We start from the raw sequence: 23045 nt of genomic DNA, 5'->3' as shown, positions 1-23045 counted from the left end.
CCAAATGGACACGAAAAATACCACAACATGTCGGGTGCCATTCCATTATAGCATGCCAAGTTTCATGAATTTCAGATGAGTTTTGGATTTACTAGAATTTAAAAACAAAGTATCTCAACATTTTGCCGGCAATCAACAGTGCCCTGGTGTTTTAAATTCATTCCCATTTCTTGCATGGGACCTAAGCATGCCCCGAAGGACACAGATTTGATTTTTTAACCAATTTATATGCGTTGGAGCTTGTGCATGTAGTTCAAATTTGAATTATGCACATGAAATGCCTAGAAAACCCAGTTAATGTATAAAAATGTCCAAATGAACCCCAAAAAATTCCAAAAGTAAACACAACACTCCTGTTGTTCTATGTTGACACTAGAAATTTTTTGAAAGCAATAAGAGGCAACGGATATCGTTTTGTCCCTCAAAGGTGGCAGGTTCCCTACCGAAACCATCACGCTTGTTGTGAGAAGCTAAGGTTTGTGAGAAGCTTATACCCAAACCTGCACCAAATGGGACAAAAAATTTACCACGGCATGTTGATGCTACTCCATGATAGCATGCCAAGTTTCATGAATTTCAGACGAGTTTTGGATTTACTAGAATTTACAAGTCATGTATCTCAATGTTTGCGGCCGAGTGACGGTGGCAGGGTGTTTGAAATTCATTCTCATTTCTTGCATTGGACCTAAGCATGCAACCAAGGACACATATTTGATTTTTCAACTAGTTTATATGCAATGGAGAATGTGCATGTAGTTCAAGTTTGAATTATGCACATAAAATGCCTGGAAAAACCCAGTTAATGTATAAAACTGTCCAAACGAACCCCGAAAAATTCCAAAATTGAACACAACACTCATGTTGTTCTATGTTGACACTCAATTTTTTTAAAAGCAATAAGAGGCAACGGATATCGTTTCGTCCCCAAAGGTGGCACGTTCCCTACCGAAACCATCATGCTTGTTGTGAGAAGCTCTGGTTTGTGAGAAGCTTATACCCAAACCTGCCCCAAAGGGGACAAAAAATTTACCACGGCATGTTGATGCCGCTCCATGATAGCATGCCAAGTTTCATGAATTTCAGACGAGTTTTGGATTTACTAGAATTTAAAAACCAGGTATCTCAATGTTTGCGGCCGAGTGACGGTGGCAAGGTGTTTGAAATTCATTCCCATTTCTTGCATGGGACCTAAGCATGCAACCAAGGACACATATTTGATTTTTCAACCAGTTTATATGCACTGGAGAATCTGCATGTAGTTCAAATTAGAATTATGCGCATAAAATGCCTGGAAACCTAGTTAATGTATAAAAATGTCCAAACGAACCCCGAAAAAAAACCAAAATTTAACACAACACTCATGTTGTTCTATGTTGACACTCAATTTTTTTTGAAAGCAATCAGAGGCAATGGATATCGTTTCGTCCCCAAAGGGGCACGTTCCCTACCGAAACCATCACGCTTGATGTGAGAAGCTCTGGTTTGTTAGAAGCTTATACCCAAACCTGCCCCAAATAGGACAAAAAAATTACCCTGGCATGTTGATGCCGCTCCATGATAGTGTTGGAAATATGCCCTAGAGGCAATAATAAAATGGTTATTATTATATTTCCTTGTTCATGATAATTGTCTATTGTTCATGCTATAATTGTGTTATCCGAAAATCATAATACATGTGTGAATACATAGACCACAACATGTCCCTAGTGAGCCTCTAGTTGACTAGCTCGTTGATCAACAGATAGTCATGGTTTCCTGACTATGGACATTGGATGTCATTGATAACGGGATCACATCATTAGGAGAATGATGTGATGGACAAGACCCAATCCTAAGCATAGCACAAGATCGTGTAGTTCGTTTGCTAGAGCTTTTCCATATGTCAAGTATCATTTCCTTAGACCATGAGATTGTGCAACTCCCAGATACCATAGGAGTGCTTTGGGTGTGCCAAACGTCACAACGTAACTGGGTGGCTATAAAGGTGCACTACGGGTATCTCCGAAAGTGTCTGTTGGGTTGGCACGAATCGAGACTGGGATTTGTCACTCCGTATGACGGAGAGGTATCTCTGGGCCCACTCGGTAATGCTTCATCATAATGAGCTCAATGTGACCAAGTGTTTGGTCACGGGATCATGCATTACGGTACGAGTAAAGTGACTTGCCGGTAACGAGATTGAACAAGGTATTGGGATACCTACGATCGAATCTCGGGCAAGTAACGTACCGATTGACATAGGGAATTGTATACGGGATTGATTGAATCCTCGACATCGTGGTTCATCCGATGAGATCATCGTGGAACATGTGGGAGCCAACATGGGTATCCAGATCCCGCTATTGGTTATTGACCGGAGAGTCGTCTCGGTCATGTCTGCATGTCTCCCGAACCCGTAGGGTCTACACACTTAAGGTTCGGTGACGCTAGGGTTGTAGAGATATTAGTATGCGGAAATCCGAAAGTTGTTCGGAGTCCCGGATGAGATCCCGGACGTCACGAGGAGTTCCGGAATGGTCCGGAGGTGAAGAATTGTATATAGGAAGTCCAGTTTCGGCCACCGGGAAAGTTTCAGGGGTCACCGGTATTGCACCGGGACCACCGGAAGGGTCCCGGGGGGTCCACCGGGTGGGGCCACCTATCCCGGAGGGCCCCATGGGCTGAAGTGGGAGGGAACCAGCCCCTGGTGGGCTGGTGCGCCCCCCTTGGGCCTCCCCCTGCGCCTAGGGTTGGAAACCCTAGGGGTGGGGGGCGCCCCACTTGGCTTGGGGGGCAAGCCACCCCCTTGGCCGCCGCCCCCCCCCCCTTGGAGATTGGATCTCCTAGGGACGGCGCCCCCAAGGGCCCTATATAAAGAGGGGGGAGGGAGGGCAGCCGCACCCAAGCCCCTGGCGCCTCCCTCTCCCTCCCGTGACACCTCTCCCTCTCGCTGAGCTTGGCGAAGCCCTGCCGAGATCCCCGCTGCTTCCACCACCACGCCGTCGTGCTGCTGGATCTCCATCAACCTCTCCCTCCCCTTGCTAGATCAAGAAGGAGGAGACATCTTCCCAACCATACTTGTGTTGAACGTGGAGGTGCCGTCCGTTCGGCGCTCGGTCATCGGTGATTTGGATCACGACGAGTACGACTCCATCAACCCCGTTCACTTGAACGCTTCCGCTCGCGATCTACAAGGGTATGTAGATGCACTCTTTTCCCTCTCGTTGCTAGAAGACTCCATATATTGTTCTTGGTGATGCGTAGAAATTTTTTAATTTCTGCAACGATCTCCAACAGTGGTATCAGAGCTAGGTCTATGCGTAGTTTCTATGCATGAGTAGAACACAAACTTGTTGTGGGCGTAGATGTTGTCAATTTTCTTGACACTACTAGTCTTATCTTGTTTCGGCGGCATCGTGGGATGAAGCGGCCCGGACCGACCTTACACGTACGCTTACGTGAGACAGGTTCCACCGACTGACATGCACTAGTTGCATAAGGTGGCTAGCGGGTGTCTGTCTCTCCCACTTTAGTCGGATCGGATTCGATGAAAAGGGTCCTTATGAAGGGTAAATAGAAATTGGCATATCACGTTGTGGTTTTACGTAGGTAAGAAACGTTCTTGCTAGAAACCTATAGAAGCCACGTAAAAACATGCAACAACAATTAGAGGACGTCTAACTTGTTTTTGTAGCATATGCCTTGTGATGTGATATGGCCAAAAGGATGTGATGAATGAAATATATGTGATGTATGAGATTGATCATGTTCTTGTAATAGGAATCATGACTTGCATGTCGATGAGTATGACAACCGGCAGGAGCCATAGGAGTTGTCTTTATTTTTGTATGACCTGCGTGTCATTGAATAACTCCATGTAAATTACTTTACTTTATTGCTAAACACGTTACCCATAGAAATAGAAGTAATCATTGGAGTGACAACTTCATGAAGACACGATGATGGAGATCATGGTGTCATGCCGGTGACGAAGATGATCATGGCGCCCCGAAGATGCAGATCAAAGGAGCAATATGATACTGGCCATATCATGTCACTATTTGATTGCATGTGATGTTTATCATATTTTGCTTCTTATTTGCTTAGTACGACGGTAGTAAGTAAGATGATCCCTTATAATAATTTCAAGAAAGTGTTCCCCCTAACTGTGCGCCGTTGAGAAAGTCTGTTGTTTCGAAGCACCACGTGATGATCGGGTGTGATAGATTCTAACGTTCACATACAACGGGTGTAAGACAGATTTACACATGCAAAACACTTAGGTTGACTTGACGAGCCTAGCATGTACAGACATGGCCTCGGAACACAAGAGACCGAAAGGTCGAACATGAGTCGTATAGAAGATACGATCAACATGAAGATGTTCACCGATGTTGACTAGTCCGTCTCACGTGATGATCGGACACGGCCTAGTTGACTCGGATCATGTTTCACTTAGATGACTAGAGGGATGTCTATCTGAGTGGGAGTTCATTGAATAATTTGGTTAGATGAACTTAATTATCATGAACTTAGTCTAAAATCTTTACAATATGTCTTGTAGATCAAATGGCCCACGCTAATGTTACCCTCAACTTCAACGCGTTCCTAGAGAAAACCAAACTGAAAGATGATGGCAGCAACTATACGGACTGGGTCCGGAACCTAAGGATCATCCTCATAGCTGCCAAGAAAGATTATGTCCTAGAAGCACCGCTAGGTGACGCACCCATCCCAGAGAACCAAGACGTTATGAACGCTTGGCAGCAGCGTGCTGATGATTACTCCCTCGTTCAGTGCGGCATGTTTTACAGCTTAGAACCGGGGCTCCAAAAGCGTTTTGAGCAACACAGAGCATATGAGATGTTCGAAGAGCTGAAAATGGTTTTCCAAGCTCATGCCCGGGTCGAGAGATATGAAGTCTCCGACAAGTTCTTCAGTTGTAAGATGGAGGAAAATAGTTCTGTCAGTGAGCACATACTCAAAATGTCTAGGTTACACAACCGCTTGACTCAGCTGGGAGTTAATCTCCCGGATGACGCGGTCATTGACAGAATCCTTCAGTCGCTTCCACCGAGCTACAAGAGCTTTGTGATGAACTTCAATATGCAGGGGATGGAAAAGACCATTCCTGAGGTATATTCAATGCTGAAATCAGCGGAGGTGGAGATCAAAAAGGAACATCAAGTGTTGATGGTGAATAAAACCACTAAGTTCAAGAAAGGCAAGGGTAAGAAGAACTTCAAGAAGGAAGGCAAGGGAGTTGCCGCGTCCGGTAAGCCAGTTGCCGGGAAGAAGCCAAAGAATGGACCCAAGCCTAAGACTGAGTGCTTTTATTGCAAGGGAAGTGGTCACTGGAAGCGGAACTGCCCCAAGTACTTGGCGGACAAGAAGGCCGGCAACACCAAAGGTATATGTGATATACATGTTATTGATGTGTACCTTACCAACACTCGTAGTAGCTCCTGGGTATTTGATACCGGTGTGGTTGCTCATATTTTTAACTCAAAGCAGGAGCTGCGGAATAAACGGAGACTGGCAAAGGACGAGGTGACGATGCACGTCGGGAATGGTTCCAAGGTCGATGTGATCGCCGTCGGCACGCTACCTCTACATTTACCTACGGAATTAGTTTTAAACCTCAATAATTGTTATTTAGTGCCAGCTTTGAGCATGAACATTATATCAGGATCTCGTTTAATTCGAGATGGCTACTCATTTAAATCCGAGAATAATGGTTGTTCTATTTATATGAGAGATATGTTTTATGGTCATGCCCCGCTGGTTAATGGTTTATTCTTAATGAATCTCGAACGTAGTGTTACACATATTCATAGTGTGAATACCAAAAGATGTAAGGTTGATAATGATAGTCCCACATACTTGTGGCACTGCCGTCTTGGTCACATTGGTGTCAAACGCATGAAGAAGCTCCATGCAGATGGACTTTTGGAGTCTCTTGATTATGAATCATTTGACACGTGCGAACCATGCCTCATGGGTAAGATGACCAAGACTCTGTTCTTCGGAACAATGGAGCGAGCAACCAACTTATTGGAAATCATACATACTGATGTGTGCGGTCCAATGAGTGTTGAGGCTCGCGGTGGCTATCGTTATGTTCTCACTCTCACTGATGACTTGAGTAGATATGGGTATGTCTACCTAATGAAACACAAGTCTGAGACCTTTGAAAGTTCAAGGAATTTCAGAGTGAGGTTGAGAATCAACGTGACAGAAAAATAAAGTTCTTACGATCAGATCGTGGAGGGGAATATTTAAGTCACGAATTTGGCACACACTTAAGGAAATGTGGAATAGTTTCACAACTCACGCCGCCTGGAACACCTCAGCGAAATGGTGTGTCCGAACGCGTAATCGCACTCTATTGGATATGGTGCGATCTATGATGTCTCTTACCGATCTACCGCTCTCATTTTGGGGCTATGCTTTAGAGACTGCCGCATTCACTTTAAATAGGGCTCCGTCGAAATCCGTTGAGACGACACCATATGAATTATGGTTTGGAAAGAAACCTAAGCTGTCGTTTCTGAAAGTTTGGGGATGCGATGCTTATGTCAAGAAACTTCAACCTGAAAAGCTCGAACCCAAGTCGGAGAAATGCGTCTTCATAGGATACCCTAAGGAAACCATTGGGTATACCTTCTACCTCGGATCCGAAGGCAAGATCTTTGTTGCTAAGAACGGATCCTTTCTGGAGAAAGAGTTTCTCTTGAAAGAAGTAAGTGGGAGGAAGGTAGAGCTTGATGAAGTACTGCCTCTTGAAGCGGAAAGTAGCGCAACTCAGGAAAATGTTCCTGTGGTGCATGCACCGACTAGAGAGGAAGTTAATGATGATGATGATCAAGGTACTTCGGATCAAGCTCCTACTGAACTTCGTAGGTCCACAAGGACACGTTCCGCGCCAGAGTGGTACGGCAACCCTGTCTTGGAAATCATGTTGTTAGACAACGGTGAACCTTCGAACTATGAAGAAGCAATGGCGGGCCCAGATTCCGAAAAATGGCTAGAAGCCATGAAATCCGAGATGGGATCCATGTATGAAAACGAAGTATGGACTTTGACTGACTTGCCCGATGATCGGCGAGCCATAGAAAATAAATGGATCTTTAAGAAGAAGACAGACGCGGATGGTAATGTGACCATCTATAAGGCTCGACTTGTCGCTAAGGGTTATCGACAAGTTCAAGGGGTTGACTACGATGAGACTTTCTCACCCGTAGCGAGGCTGAAGTCCGTCTGAATCATGTTAGCAATTGCCGCGTTCTATGATTATGAGATATGGCAAATGGACGTCAAAACGGCATTCCTTAACGGCTTTCTTAAGGAAGAATTGTATATGATGCAGCCGGAAGGTTTTGTCGATCCTAAGAATGCTAACAAGGTATGCAAGCTCCAGCGCTCCATCTATGGGCTGGTGCAAGCATCTCGGAGTTGGAACATTCGATTTGATGAGATGATCAAAGCGTTTGGGTTTACACAGACTTATGGAGAAGCCTGTGTTTACAAGAAAGTGAGTGGGAGCTCTGTAGCATTTCTCATATTATATGTGGATGACATACTGTTGATGGGAAATGATATAGAATTCTTGGGAAGCATAAAGGCCTACTTGAACAAGTGTTTTTCAATGAAGGACCTTGGAGAAGCTGCTTATATATTAGGCATCAAGATCTATAGAGATAGATCAAGATGCCTCATTGGTCTTTCACAAAGTACGTACCTTGACAAGATATTGAAGAAGTTCAATATGGATCAGTCCAAGAAGGGGTTCTTGCCTGTATTGCAAGGTGTGCAATTGAGCACGGGTCAATGCCGACCACGGCAGAAGATAGAGAAAAGACGAGTGTCGTCCCCTATGCCTCGGCCATAGGGTCTATTATGTATGCCATGCTGTGTACCAGACCTGATGTAAACCTTGCCGTAAGTTTGGTAGGAAGGTACCAAAGTAATCCCGGCATGGAACACTGGACAGCGGTCAAGAATATCCTGAAGTACCTGAAGAGGACTAAGGATATGTTTCTCGTTTATGGAGGTGACGAAGAGCTCGTCGTAAAGGGTTACGTCGATGCTAGTTTTGACACAGATCTGGATGACTCTAAGTCACAAACCGGATACGTGTATATTTTGAATGGTGGGGCAGTAAGCTGGTGGAGTTGCAAGCAAAGCGTTGTGGCGGGATCTACATGTGAAGCGGAATACATGGCAGCCTCAGAGGCAGCACAAGAAGCAATCTGGGTGAAGGAGTTCATTACCGACCTAGGAGTTATTCCCAATGCGTCGGGCCCAATGACTCTCTTCTGTGACAACACTGGAGCTATTGCCCTTGCCAAGGAGCCCAGGTTTCACAGGAAGACCAGGCATATCAAGCGTCTCTTTAACTCCATTCGTGAAAATGTTCAAAATGGAGACATAGATATTTGTAAAGTACATACGGACCTGAATGTAGCAGATCCATTGACTAAACCTCTCCCTAGAGCAAAACATGATCAACACCAGAACTCTATGGGTGTTCGATTCATCACAATGTAACTAGATTATTGACTCTAGTGCAAGTGGGAGACTATTGGAAATATGCCCTAGAGGCAATAATAAAATGGTTATTATTACATTTCCTTGTTCATGATAATTGTCTATTGTTCATGCTATAATTGTGTTATCTGGAAATCGTAATACATGTGTGAATACATAGACCACAACATGTCCCTAGTGAGCCTCTAGTTTACTAGCTCGTTGATCAACAGATAGTCATGGTTTCCTGACTATGGACATTGGATGTCATTGATAACGGGATCACATCATTAGGAGAATGATGTGATGGACAAGACCCAATCCTAAGCATAGCACAACATCATGTAGTTCGTTTGCTAGAGCTTTTCCAAATGTCAAGTATCATTTCCTTAGACCATGAGATTGTGCAACTCCCGGATACCATAGAAGTGCTTTGGGTGTGCCAAACGTCACAACGTAACTGGGTGGCTATAAAGGTGCACTACGGGTATCTCCGAAAGTGTCTGTTGGGTTGGCACGAATCGAGACTGGGATTTGTCACTCCGTATGACGGAGAGGTATCTCTGGGCCCACTCGGTAATGCATCATCATAATGAGCTCAATGTGACCAAGTGTTTGGTCACGGGATCATGCATTACGGTACGACTAAAGTGACTTGCCGGTAACGAGATTGAACAAGGTATTGGGATACCGACGATCGAATCTCGGGCAAGTAACGTACCGATTGACATAGGGAATTGTATACGGGATTGATTGAATCCTCGACATCGTGGTTCATCCGATGAGATCATCGTGGAACATGTGGGAGCCAACATGGGTATCCAGATCCCGCTATTGGTTATTGATCGGAGAGTCGTCTCGGTCATGTCTGCATGTCTCCCGAACCCGTAGGGTCTACACACTTAAGGTTCGGTGACGCTAGGGTTGTAGAGATATTAGTATGCGGAAATCCGAAAGTTGTTCGGAGTCCCGGATGAGATTCCGGACGTCACGAGGAGTTCCGGAATGGTCCGGAGGTGAAGAATTGTATATAGGAAGTCCAGTTTCGGCCACCGGGAAAGTTTCGGGGGTCACCGGTATTGCACCGGGACTACCGGAAGGGTCCCGGGGGGTCCACCGGGTGAGGCCACCTATCCCGGAGGGCCCCATGGGCTGAAGTGGGAGGGAACCAGCCCCTGGTGGGCTGGTGTGCCCCCCTTGGGCCTCCTCCTGCGCCTAGGGTTGGAAACCCTAGGGGTGGGGGCGCCCCACTTGGCTTGGGGGGCAAGCCACCCCCTTGGCCGCCGCCCTCTTTGGAGATTGGATCTCCTAGGGCCGGCGCACCCCCAGGGGCCCTATATAAAGAGGGAGGGAGGGAGGGCAGCCGCACCCAAGCCCCTGGCGCCTCCCTCTCCCTCCCGTGACACCTCTCCCTCTCGCTGAGCTTGGCGAAGCCCTGCCGAGATCCCCGCTGCTTCCACCACCACGCCGTCGTGCTGCTGGATCTCCATCAACCTCTCCCTCCCCTTGCTGGATCAAGAAGGAGGAGACGTCTTCCCAACCGTACGTGTGTTGAACGCGGAGGTGCCGTCCGTTCGGCGCTCGGTCATCGGTGATTTGGATCACGACGAGTACGACTCCATCAACCCCGTTCACTTGAACGCTTCCGCTCGCGATCTACAAGGGTATGTAGATGCACTCTTTTCCCTCTCGTTGCTAGAAGACTCCATAGATTGTTCTTGGTGATGCGTAGAAATTTTTTAATTTCTGCAACGATCTCCAACAGATAGCATGCCAAGTTTCATGAATTTCAGACGAGTTTTGGATCTACTAGAATTTAAAAGACATGTATCTCAATGTTTGCGGCCGAGTGACGGTGGCAGGGCGTTTGAAATTCATTCCCATTTCTTGCATGGGACCTAAGCATGCATCGAAGGACACATATTTGTTTTTTCAACCAATTTATATGCACTGGAGCATGTGCATGTAGTTCAAATTTTAATTATGCACATAAATGCATTGAAAATTCACTTAATGCATAAAAATGTCCAAACGAACCCCAAAAAATAACACAACACTCCTGTTGTTCTATGTTGACACGAGAAATATTTTGGAAGCAATAAGAGGCAACATATATCGTTTCGTCCCCAAAGGTGGGGCGTTCCCTACCGAAACCATCATGCTTGTTGTGAGAAGCTCTCGTTTGTGAGAAGCTTATACCCAAACCTGCCCCAAATGGGACAAAATTTTTACCATGACATGTTGATGCCGCTCCTTGATAGCATGCCAAGTTTCATGAATTTCAGACGAGTTTTGGATTTACTAGAATTTAAAAACCAAGTATCTCAATGTTTGCGGCCAAGTGACGGTGGCTGGGTGTGTGACATTCATTCCCATTTCTTGCATGGGACCTAAGCATGCAACCAAGGACATAGATTTGATTTTTCAACCAGTTTATATGCACTGGAGCATGTGCATGTAGTTTAAATTTGAATTATGCACCTGAAATGCCTACAAAACCAAGTTAATGTATAAAAACGTTGAAACGAACCCTGAATAATTCCAATTTTTTTACGACACACATATAGTTGCATGTTCACTCCAGATAAAAGGTCTAGCAATTCAAACACCGTCCATTGCCGCTGTGACCCCATTATGTAATTCAAATCAAGATGAAAAATCAAGTAGATCGCACACAGTTTATTATCAGCAACCGTGTGAGATGCAGCACAAAAAATCCTGGAGCACCGTCGGTGTATAGTACGCCTATGGCTTACGCGAGAAGGTGTGTCGGCTGCAGTCCACAGCCGGCGTCTCAAGCACACTAGCTCACTCCCCAAATATCATTTCACTGTTCAATCATCGCCAGTGAAAGATGGGGACGTGGACCCGCGTCATGAGGGAAACTTCGGCGGCCCACTCCGGTGAGAGCACGGCCGCAGCCGCCAGGCGCGTGCTAACAAGCTTCGTGAGGGCAACCACAATCTGCGTCCGGGCGGCCAAGGCAGCCCAAACGGCCGCGGTTGCTTCTCAGGCGGCGACAGCAGCATCTGCCTTGGGGATAGCAACTGGCGAGAGCGGCACAACAGCTGTCCGTTCCGCAGTGGCGGCCTTAGCCCTGATGGAGGCCGCCCGCCACCATGTCGAGGTTGTCCACGCCCAGCTCATGGTGCTCATCGCACAAATCAAAGGAAGCTTCTCCGACAACGGTCGGCAACCCACCGCCGAAGAGGTGGCAATCGCCGAGAGAGTTCGAGCAGCCATCCATTCCTGCGCGACATACCTTGCCACGAAGGAGCCCGCCAAAGGCCAGATCGCGGCCGCCCACACCCTGCTCGTGGCGGCCTATTCCAAAGATATGGCGGACACGGATGGCGAGATGCTTGCCGAGTATGGTGTGATGAATGCCATGGAGCCTCTTCCCCAGGAGACCGTCGGGCGCGAGCTAGACATGGAGGCGGCGGTGGAGATCGACGAGCACCAGCCGTAGTAGTACTCTTTGTTTTGTTTAATTAAGAGCGACGGTCTTTAATTTGTTAGAGTAATGTTTAGGTCAGCTAGCTCCGTTTAATTGCTGAACTTGCTTGATTAAGAAGTGTGGGTGTGTTGTAGTCTCCTTTGTGTACCCAAATTATGCAATGACGTGGATGACCACTGTAACGATGGAAATTCAAACCAAAACTGTTGACGTTCAAACTCATCACACACGGGTTAAGCTATCTGAATCGTTTGTGATGTCCACATATCGTACACAGTTCTGAATAAGGGACCCTGTCTGATGACACTTTGCGCGCCAGTTTTTTGGCTGAAGCGATTCCAAATTTTCATCTTCCGCGGAAATATCTACCTCCCCACCCCTCCCCCTTACCAAAAGCCACATTTCCCCCTCTTTCCGCCTTCCTTTCCAAGTTGAAACCTTCACTCCTTGCTTGCAGCGCCGCCTCCTTGTTGGCGACCCACCTTCACGCAGCTCGGCCTCGTCTATCTAGGCAGGTAATTCACACCCGACCCCCATCCTCCTCCTCCTTCCACATCCCACATGCCCCGACCGCCGGCGCGAGCGCGACACCTTCCACCCAAATCACCGACCCCTCCACCAAATAAGCGCCGGCCTAAGCCATGGTGCACGCAGTATAGCCAGGATCTCGAGGAGCATTTGGCAGCGGAGAAGCAAATCGCGGCCGCACGCGCGGATGAGGTCGCAATGGCTGCCATTCGTGCCGACCCCCAGATCTTGGAGGAGCACCTCGCCGTCGAGGCCACCGTTGAAGCCGCGCGCGCTGACGCCGCGACGCGGTTGGCTGCTTTAAACGACAGTTCGTGGCATTTTCTCGAGGCCATCGTTTGCTAGCTATTGCCTTTCCTTAACAAATTCTAGTGAATTGTGCTATCTACTTTTACCATGCAATCTTCTGCTATAGTGTATATGTTCTATATGTCGTGCAATGTGGTGTTCAGTTAACTGCTTGGTTCAATTCTGCAAATGTGATGTTCAATTCTTCAGGGCGCAATATTTCCTAGTTGTTAAGCATGCTTGGTTTGGTTAACTGTCTGATCTTCTATACGAGTATGTTATATTGTGCAATGTGGTGCTCAGTTAACGTTTGGTTCATTTGTTGTGGTGTTTAGTTAACTGCTTGGTTCAATTTTGCAATGCGATGTTCAATTGTTGTGGCTGCATTCTGTTATTGTATACCATGTGAGAAATAAATCGAATTTGGCTATACTAAATACATGAGAAACAAATACAATTGCTATATTTCCAAGTTGTTAAGCATGCTTGGTTTGGTTAACTGTCTGATCTTCTATTAGGAGTATGTTATTTTGTGCAATGTGGTGCTCAGTTAATGTTTGGTTCATTTGTTGTGGTGTTTAGCTAACTGCTTGGTTCAATTCTACACTGCGATGTTCAATTGTCGTGGGTAGAATTTTGTATTGTTATGCATGTGAGGAATAAATCAAATTTGGTTGCACTTAATACATGAGAAACATATACAAGTGCTATATTTCCTAGTTCTTAATCATGCTTGGTTTGGATATGGGTTTTCCATGTGGCTTGAATTAATCTGATGAATCTGCAATGTGCTTATTTTTTATCAACATATTTTACTGATAGCATGCGAACCCTTACTTAACCTGATGACTAACTACCTTATATGTGTTGCAAGGAAACAATGGGAAGCACTGAGGTTTACAATCGAGGTTAGCACGTGCATGGACCGTTGTCTAATAGCACATTATTGTGCAATTGCAGGAACCATTCTAATATTTTTGTTTTTAACAATTTGGTCTTGCACATGTAGGTCCTGCTGTCAGAGGTTTTGACCCACTGTTCGACCCTTTTTGCATATGGGGAAATGAGTTGTCCATGAATATCAGTCAAGTCAAGAAACTCAGAAAGATTATTAGGATAAAGAAATTAGCAACAAAAAACAACAAGATCTTTGTCTGCACAATGAAGAAGACATCAGTTCACTACAGGATGGTACTAACTATTATACCTTGCCTTTTTTTATTCCTTTGCCCCATTTCCAATATAGAGAAGATATTTATGCACATCCTTGTTTTTAGGCCTTTCCAAAGCAGTTCACTGATGATTACCTCTCAAACCACCTGTATGGTCAGAAGGCGAGGAAGTTATTCATACAACACCCACGGTTCGATATTGAAGTGTTCCTAAAGAGGACGAAGGATGGACGGTCAGTCATCCACAGACACTGGCCTAAAGTTACAAAGACCTTCAACATCAATGAAGGCTCAATATTCGCCTTCTGCTTCAGCAGTTTTCCAGATGAAATACATCTGTCTATGTACCGTCTATGATTCTAATTTCGAAAGGTTATAGATGTTGCATGTGAAACTTGGTCCTGATGTAGTTGTGTAATGGGGTAGCTGAGTGCTGAAGCTATATGATGTTGTACTCTGATGTATTTCAATTATGAAAATGTAATATATTATGTGCTTAATATGAAATGTTAATTAGATTAATAAATGAATTATGAATAATCGGATAATTAGCCTGCTAATTGGGTTTTTCTATTGCAAACGGTTATTGAGAAAACACCGTTTGCGATGCATTCAATAACGCACACAGTTTCTAGGAGTAAACCATGTTAGATTAACGAACAATCACACACGATATCCTCTTGAAAACTGTTTGCGTTAGGCCACCTGGCGCAAACGTTTACCACATAAAAACTGTGTGTGATGGACATCCCTTGACACACAGTTTCTTCTAGGCACCGTGTGTGATGAATTCAATAACGCAAAAGATAAAATTGTTAATACCGTGTGCAATGGAAACACTATCACAAACGATTTAACCGGGAAAATTGTGTGTGATGTACCTGTGAACGGAAACGTTTTCCTTGGAGCAGCTGTTTGGGATGTACATATGAACGAAAACGTTTAGCGGGGACTGACTGTGTGGGATGTACTTGCGACTGGAAACAATTTCGCCGTATAACTGTATTTTTTTAGCTCTACTGTACGTATTTCCGTATTTGAACGCTCGCCGGTCGCACACGACCTCATTTTTCCTAGCGTGTGTGCCAGGAGGGCATATCCCCGATGGTTTCTGGGTCATGTGGGAAGGACCCCCTATGGCCCACACTCACTTCGCGACGGTTCCAAAGGCCGTCGCGGAAAGGGGTTAAAAACCGTTTGTTTAGGAGCTCGTTGTACTAGTGGTAGTAACTTAGCAGAAATAATATAAGGTAAATTCATAAGCATTGGATCGGTAATTTGTTGGATGATATTCATCATGTGACAGTCATAACCTAGGGCGATACGGCACTAGCTCCAGTTCATAAATATAATGTAGGAATGTATTCTATAAATAGTCATACATGCTTATGGAAAGAACTTGCATGACATCTTTTGTCCTACCCTCCCGTGGCAGCGGGGTCCAATTGGAAACTAAGGGATATTAAGGCCTCCTTTTAATAGAGAACCGGAACAAAGCATTAACACACAGTGAATACATGAACTCCTCAAACTACTGTCATCACCGGGAGTGGTCCCGACTATTGTCACTCCGAGGTTGCCGGATCATAACATGTAGTAGGTGACTATAACTTGCAAGATCGGATTTAGAACATGGATATAATGGTGATAACATAAATGATTTAGATCTGAAATCATGGCACCCGGGCCCAAAGTGGCAAGCATTAAGCATAGCAAACTCATAGCAACATCAATCTCAGAACATAGTGGACACTAGGGAACAAGCCTAACAAAACTAACTCGATTACATGATGAATCTCATCCAACTCCTCACTGACCAGCGAGCCTAAGAAGGAATTACTCACTTCCGGTGGGGAGCATCATGGAATTGGCGATGGAGAAGGGTCGGTGATTACGAAGAGCGAATATCCCCCTCTCCGGAGCCCCAAACGGACTCCAGATCTGGCCTCCCGATGAAGAACAGGAGGTGACAGCAGCTCCATCTCGTGGAACGCGATAATTCTTTCTCCCTGTTTTTTTAAATAGGATTTTATAGCATCGGTTTTAGGGTCTGCGGGGTCACCAGGTGGGGACAACCCACCTGGGCGCGCCTGGGGGGCAGGTGCGCCCTGGTGGGTTGTGCCCACCCCAGGTGCCCCCTCGGGTGGCTCTTGGCTCCAGAAATTCTCTTTTATTGGGTAAAAATTCCTCGCGAAGTTTTGTTCCATTCCGAGAACTCTTATTTCTGCACAAAAACAACACCATGGTAGTTCTGCTGAAAACAGCGTCAGTCCGGGGTTAGTTTCATTCAAATCATGCAAATTAGAGTCCAAAACAAGAGGAGAAGCGTTAGGAAAAATAGATACGTTGGAACGTATCATGTACCTGCACATTTCTCAAGGATCAATCATAGTTGTTCTTGAACAAAGCATTCTTGGAATTTCATTTGCAGTTTCAAGTATTAAACAAAAGGCTGGATGTAAAGAAATAGGATTGTGCTTCTCAGGCATGCAATGTAAAGAAAATAGGTGATAATGTTGAATTGCTTCCTTCCATAGTTGGATCTACCAAGATTATTTATGTTCCATTGGGTTAAGCATGAGATTATCTGTTGATAGTTTTTTTCACTTGAGTAGTTGACAAAATGAGGTGAGATGACAGATAAATCAGAGCTAGTGGAGAATAATGCATAGAAAAGGTAACTATGGAACAACGAAAGAATGGTGGAGATAAATCATCTTGGAATCTCAAAGACATTTCATAACAGTATTGGGTGAAAAGAATTATACCTCCAGGATGGGATAAAACCAGGACAACATCCATGTTGATTCTTTCTCTATTCGTTCTTTTTTGATACCACGCTTTTTTCTGAAAATTGTAGAATTGAGTAAATAACTTCCACTATATTTAAAAACTATATGTTTGGAAGAACTAAGACACAACTAAAATAATGCAACAGGTTACTTTAAGCATTTCAAAATGCATAGGAAAACCACCTTTTGAAGACTTTTTTGTTTCATGAGCACATAGGCAACACATATTATTCACAGCAATCATATCATCGGCAGATAATCCGGCCAACCGGGAAAAAAACCCTTACTGAACTAGTTATGAAACAACAAATTAACAACTGACTGATTGAAGAATAGAAGCTACAAGCCTCTGTTCTGCATTCCCATTCTTACGAGTTCTTGCCTTCATCCTTGAGGTGAGGTGTCATTCCCGTATTTTCCTATTATTCGATGAAATGCCCATCTCATAACGAGCACCTTTTCTTCCGGTTCATCTTGCTGCTGCTGCTAGAAACTGGTCGGTTCGTTCTTGCTGCTGCTAGGAATTGGTGCTCTTGTTGATCTTGCCTGCTTTTCTTGTCAGTGTTACCTTTGAAGTTAAGGTAAGTGGCATTGCTTATAGCTACAGATATGTGTTTTTCTTGAATCCAATATAACTCGTGTCTGGACCAGTATTAATGGTCGTTTTCGGCACAAGGTTTTGTTAGAAAGGCTATAAAAGTGGTTAACTCACTCAATCTCTCGTTTAAAATTACAAACCGCTCGTCGGTCCAGTATTTTGTGAAAGGTGGATTTTGTGTAAGTGGTTGCTTGAATCCAATATCGCTCGTCCTGTCCAGTTTTAATTGTCCTTTTTGTCACAAAGTTCTTAAAAAAAACTATACAAGTAGTTAGCACTGGAACCTACAGATCCATAGGTGAATTTTGTGAAGGTGGTCTCCAAATAATCCTAAAATGCTCATCCTATGGATTAAGGAGGCCACTCTGTCAGGCATCTACAAAGATGGACTTAATGCCTCATAAGAAACCAAACTCATGTTCTGACCATCAACTAGAGTGCTCAGTGCACGATAGATGGCTTTTGGTCATCATCATAATACTACGTTTTGAAGTCTTTAATAGACTAATATGCTAAATGCAAAGCATCTAAGTAGTTATCATGGTTCTTAGTCCTAATAAGTTCTTCTACTTTATTTTGCAGGGCGTATATCTTTGAGGTTGTTGCTTCTTTGTACCGGATCAAGGTTTCTTATTTGCCTTTCTAGCCGCCTCTCTTGTATTTGTTTTATATCCTATATAAATATGTGATTTGATGATCCTTGTTTCACTGGTCGTGTTGATTTTATCCTGGCATAAACATGCTGTCATAGTGTCAACATAATAACAAAAAAAACCTTTTCAAAATTCAACATGAGAGAATATAAAGCTAGACAAAGTTATCTCCTTGAAATGATCACTTCCCTATCCTCGCCATAGTAGCTGTTTGTAAGTTCAAATCTCATGTTGAACTCACGGTTCTCAACTTTTCTTCTCCTTTTTCTTAGAAACTTAAACAATGATACTCTTTGTTGTAATTTTAAAAGGTAGAAAATTTCTGTTTTGAGGAATGGCAACAACAAACTCTGAGTGGTACTATTTGTTGTATGCTTACAATTAAATATTGTATCATATTTATGTTTTTTCTGGAGCTACTGACATGTAGTGGAAGCTGCATTTGATTTGTTGGTGTGTTAGGTATATAAATAGTTGGTTTTGCCTTTTTCTCAAACCAAGCTGAGGCACATAACTGACTTTAGTGTATCCCTCAATGCACATGGGTCACTCTCTATCCTTTTTAGTGCAGATAAGTATAGGAACAATGTTTGAGGTTGTGGCTCCGCTGCAAATATGTCCATTGCCATTGAGCCTTTCTATCTATATGCTTCTAGGGAGTATTTGGTTTTTGTACTATACGTTTGACGAAATGATTTCCTTATAAGTTGGGACAAGGCGTCTGTACTTGGTATTTGTATTACAAGCTCAATAATTTGTTGGTTCATCTCGTCTCGGTTATTTTTCTAGTTCTTGTACTTCTGTAGCATATCTATACCTACTAATAAAGCAAATAGGTATTCTTGATCCGTCGTGGCGTTTTGCAGAACCCCCATGAGTTTTTTGGTAATAAACCCGCGTTTCTGGTTTAGGGGGTCAAGTGATAAAAAAATAAGCGATCCGGATGGGAGTCAAACCCACAACCTCTATGCAGAGGCCTCGAGCGAACAACCGCCAGTGCACCGTACACTTTCTGCTCAAAAGATAGAATTTTCTATAATTTAAATGGTCGCCCTTCGTCCACTTAAAAAATGTGGTCCAGTGATAGAATAAAACGCGGGCGGGGGGTGAGAGTCGAACACAATACCTTTGCGCAGAAGTCTCGACCGAACAACCACCCGTACGAGTTGCTTCTCTGTTGGTTGTAGGCCCCTTATGGGAATTTTAGATTTGCAGCTAAGGAAAGCGCGTGTAATTTCATTGGAAGGAAACCAGTAGGGTCCGCACTACAAATAAATAACGGGTAGAGTTAGAGCTGTTGCACTACAAGTTCACCTGGCCCCACATAAATAATCTGATAGATGAAAGAGGACAAGTTATTCCTACACAAAGTGTGGATTTTGTGCAATCATTAAATCTTAACTAAGTAGGGTTTTGAATTTAGGTCCCATTTGACAAAACATGACTTAGAATGTTGAACAGTCTTGCTAAATCTTAGTCGACTGAGAGTTGGTTACGTCTCAGTTGATACTATATTTGCAAGATCTTACATCGAGATTTGTGCAAAATTTTCTTTTCAGCTTTTTCTTCTCTTTTGTACATGTTATGTCACTTGACCGAGACTGAAGTCTCAGTCGACTAAGACCTAGCCACACCCAATGTTGGATTATTTACCTTCCTATTTATTCTTTAGCTACTTTCAAGTTTTCATAGTCAATGATTTCCATTATATAGTTTAGCTGGTAGATAAAGACATGAATTATTAGCAATTCATCGTGGCAGCTATTGTTTTGTGGTGAAGCAGGGGTGTTGTGTCATCTGAATCATAGCCATTGATGTTTGTTCCATAGCAAAGCACGAGTGTTGACACAAACCAAACAATGCATATATTTCTTGGTTGTTTTGCAAAGAATATGGTAAGCTGAAAGCACATTTTTCCAGACTTATTATAGGCTAGGCGAGTGCAATGATTTTTTCTCCCGTTGCAACGTACGGACATATTGGCTAGTTATTATTATTAGCATATAAAAACTCTTATGTTTCTTGTTTCTAATGATTATTCTTTGGCATGGAAGACTCTATGATCACGTATCCAGGCCATATTGTACGATTAATCTGGAGCCGGAAATTTAATCATGGTTACGACTTCTGCATAGTCCATCTCAGCAATAATAGAATGAATTGTACGCTCTAAAATCAATGCAATTCTCTCACACCAAGCAGCTAATTCAGTTTGGAGCGCACTATCGTATCGCATGTAAGAGACCCTTTGCATGTTGTGAAAATAATGGCTTTTGTAGTCTCTCCCAGCATCATTTCGGCTTTGCCGATCTGTCTGTTGCCACAAACAAACCATCCGGGTTCAATTTTGTTCAACCTTCAGGTGGTCCGGTCCAGCTCCAGTCATCACCTACCGTACTAGTGTGCCGCTATGCCGATGTTGAAGCATTTATCTATCTTGTAATGTGCAATGACATTTTTTTTCATTGATAATGTCACTATGTGGATATTTCTAGATGAACAACAGAGAGTTGATGTACTCCTATAAGAACCTGCAAGAAGCTTCAGCCGGGCCGGGTCCTTGGCGTGGGTTATCATCATGAGAGTCATCCTTTACTTCTCCGGCATAAGCTCAAGCACACCGTGGTTGTGGGGATTAACTGAACGACTAAGTAATTGTGATGACAACTACTAACGCTCGTATATTAGGGCATGGCCAACGCTCCAACTTGGAGTGCTGCCCCATAGAAAAAGTTGCTGATGTGGAGGAAGAAGGAAAAAGGCTAGTGCCTAGAGAGATGAACGACCTCTTGCAGAGCAGACATGTGTTTCGTCCAAAAGTGAAAGAAAGGAAGAGAAAAGAACCAGTTCGCTGCATGTGTAGAGGGAAAAGCAAGGGAGGTACGACACATGTGTGGTCCGGTCAAGTTATGCATGCATTGGACAGAAAAAACTTATACAATGGTCTCAGCTACTCCCCCCGTCCGGAAATACTTGTCGGAGAAATGCATAAAAATGGATGTATCTAGAACTAAAATACGTCTAGATACATCCATTCCTTCGACAAGTATTTCCGGACGGAGGGAGTACATGGCACATGCTACATGATGTTGTCCCTATTGTATATGCCCTTATTGGACGGAGGGAGTAGTTGAATAAAATCTACTTTCATCCTGCAAAAAAGATATCTGCTTTCATGTGAAAAATGTTCCCTCTGTCAATACAGCGTGACAGTGAATAAAAAAAAAGCGCTGACATTCATGTTAAAAATCGAAATTTAGTGGAAAAAGGTATTTTTCGTGAAATTATCCAATTTTCTCAACCGACCAAATGACGCCTAGTGAGGAGTGAGTCTTCCGGATCTCTCCTACCCCCAGATCCACCACCCGCCCCGGCGACGGCCACCGCCATGGCCGCCCCAGCCACGCCGCGCCTCCTGCTCTCGCCGACGTCCAAGGACCTCATCACCGGAAGCTCCTTCGCCTCGCCTCCTTCCCCCACCTCCTCCTCCCCCGACCCCGCCTCCCCGCTCGACGCCTTCGCCTCCGATCCCGTCCTCTCCGCCTTCCTCTCCCCGTCCTTCTCCCCCTCCGACTTCTCCTCCGCCGCGCTCTCCTCCGGCCTTGCCGCCTCCCGCGCCGAGCAGCTGCAGGACGCCATCCGCCTCCTCCGTCGCCACCTCCGCGCCGAGGTGCTGCGCCGACATCCGCTCCTCCTCTCGCACCTCCTCTCCCTCCGCTCCGCCTCCGCCTCCCTCTCCAGTCTCCCCTCCAACCTCCGCCTCCTCTTCTCCCACCTCTCCCTACTCTCATCTCACCTCTCGGCGCCGCGCGCCCACCTCGCGCTCTCCTCCTCCTCCCTCTCCAGCCTCCTCGCCACCGCCGACCTCCTCCTCCACTCCCACCGTCTCGTCCGCCTCTCCTCACGCCTCCTCGCCTCCTCCCCTGCCCCCGACCTCGCCCGCCAGGCTGAGCTCCATCGCGAGATCCGCCTCCTATACGAGGAGAAGAACCTCTCCGGCATCAATGCCGTTGATGAGGAAATGCGCAAGGTTGATGCTGCCGCCTCCAAGCTCCGATCGGAGGCCAGTGCTGTGATCGACCGTGGCATCACCGAGTCCAACCAGAACGACATCTGGTGCGGTCTGCAGGTGTACTACAATCTTGGAGAACTGAAGCCGGCGGTTGAGGGGCTCGTGGGGAAGTGCAAGGCAGCAGGGGCGAAGAGCGTGACCGTGGCACTGGACATGAAGGCGATATCGATGGCTGGTGGTGGAGGCGGCCCTGGAGGCGTGCAGAGAAGCGGCACGCCACAGCTTGGTGGCAGTAAGAGGGCAGCGGATGCACTCTGGGAAAGGATGAGGCAGTGCATGGAGGAGCTGCATCGGGCAGTCACCGCTGCATGGCAGCTGCAGACTGTGCTCACCAAGAAGCGTGTGCCGTTCACACAAATGCTGTTCCTTGAGGAGGTTTGGCAGGTGAGCCACGATCTTTGAATTAATGATGAGGATTTCAAATTGATGGAAATGACAATTTAGAACTATGTTGCAGTGAACTTGGTGCGAAAAACATACTCTATATCATGATTTTTTTGGCAGTATGATTGTCACTTGAGAATTATGAGATATGTAGGCAGTCAAAGAGATACGAAATGACATATGCACACAGAAAATGAATATATCAGTATATGTTTAGGTTTCACTGTTTTTCAATTCTTATGTTGACTAGACTTTAGTTTTGCTGGTGGGGATTTATGGTATATCGAAGAGCAATGTTATTGATTACACAAATAGTCCTATTTTTCCTCCCGTAGGGGCCTCTGGTCTTTTGATTAGAGTAGATGTCGCGAGAGAGCAGAGCATACCGCGCTGCCATAGTCGTGAGGATCTTAATAGTCGGTCGCTACTGTTGTCATAGTCAACGATGGTTGAAACTTCCAGGAAAAAGCTTCGAATTGGGAGGGCAATCCTCTCCCCACTCAGTCCACCAATAACTAACATCTCCCAACATCTCATTACCACCCTGTCGTCGAGAGCAGACAGCCCTTCTGTTGATGGAAACTGATGATTGC

At 45.0% G+C, this 23045-nt stretch overlaps 1 protein-coding gene across 1 annotated transcript in view; it reads left to right on the top strand.

Moving 5' to 3' along the window:
* The first annotated feature begins 21308 nt into the window (after positions 1 to 21308).
* The window catches only part of LOC123181835 (conserved oligomeric Golgi complex subunit 5), a 5076-nt gene continuing 3339 nt past the window's right edge, over positions 21309 to 23045 (top strand). The window contains exon 1 of the mRNA XM_044594227.1: positions 21309 to 22452. Coding sequence (XP_044450162.1) covers positions 21385 to 22452 — 1068 coding nt within the window. The 5' untranslated portion in view covers positions 21309 to 21384. The remainder of the gene's footprint in view (positions 22453 to 23045) is intronic.

The sequence above is a fragment of the Triticum aestivum genome, chromosome 1D, assembly GCF_018294505.1.
Source record: "Triticum aestivum cultivar Chinese Spring chromosome 1D, IWGSC CS RefSeq v2.1, whole genome shotgun sequence".
Lineage (NCBI taxonomy): Eukaryota > Viridiplantae > Streptophyta > Magnoliopsida > Poales > Poaceae > Triticum > Triticum aestivum.
Note: the sequence above shows the minus strand (reverse complement) of the source record. Positions and strands in the feature narration are given on the sequence as shown.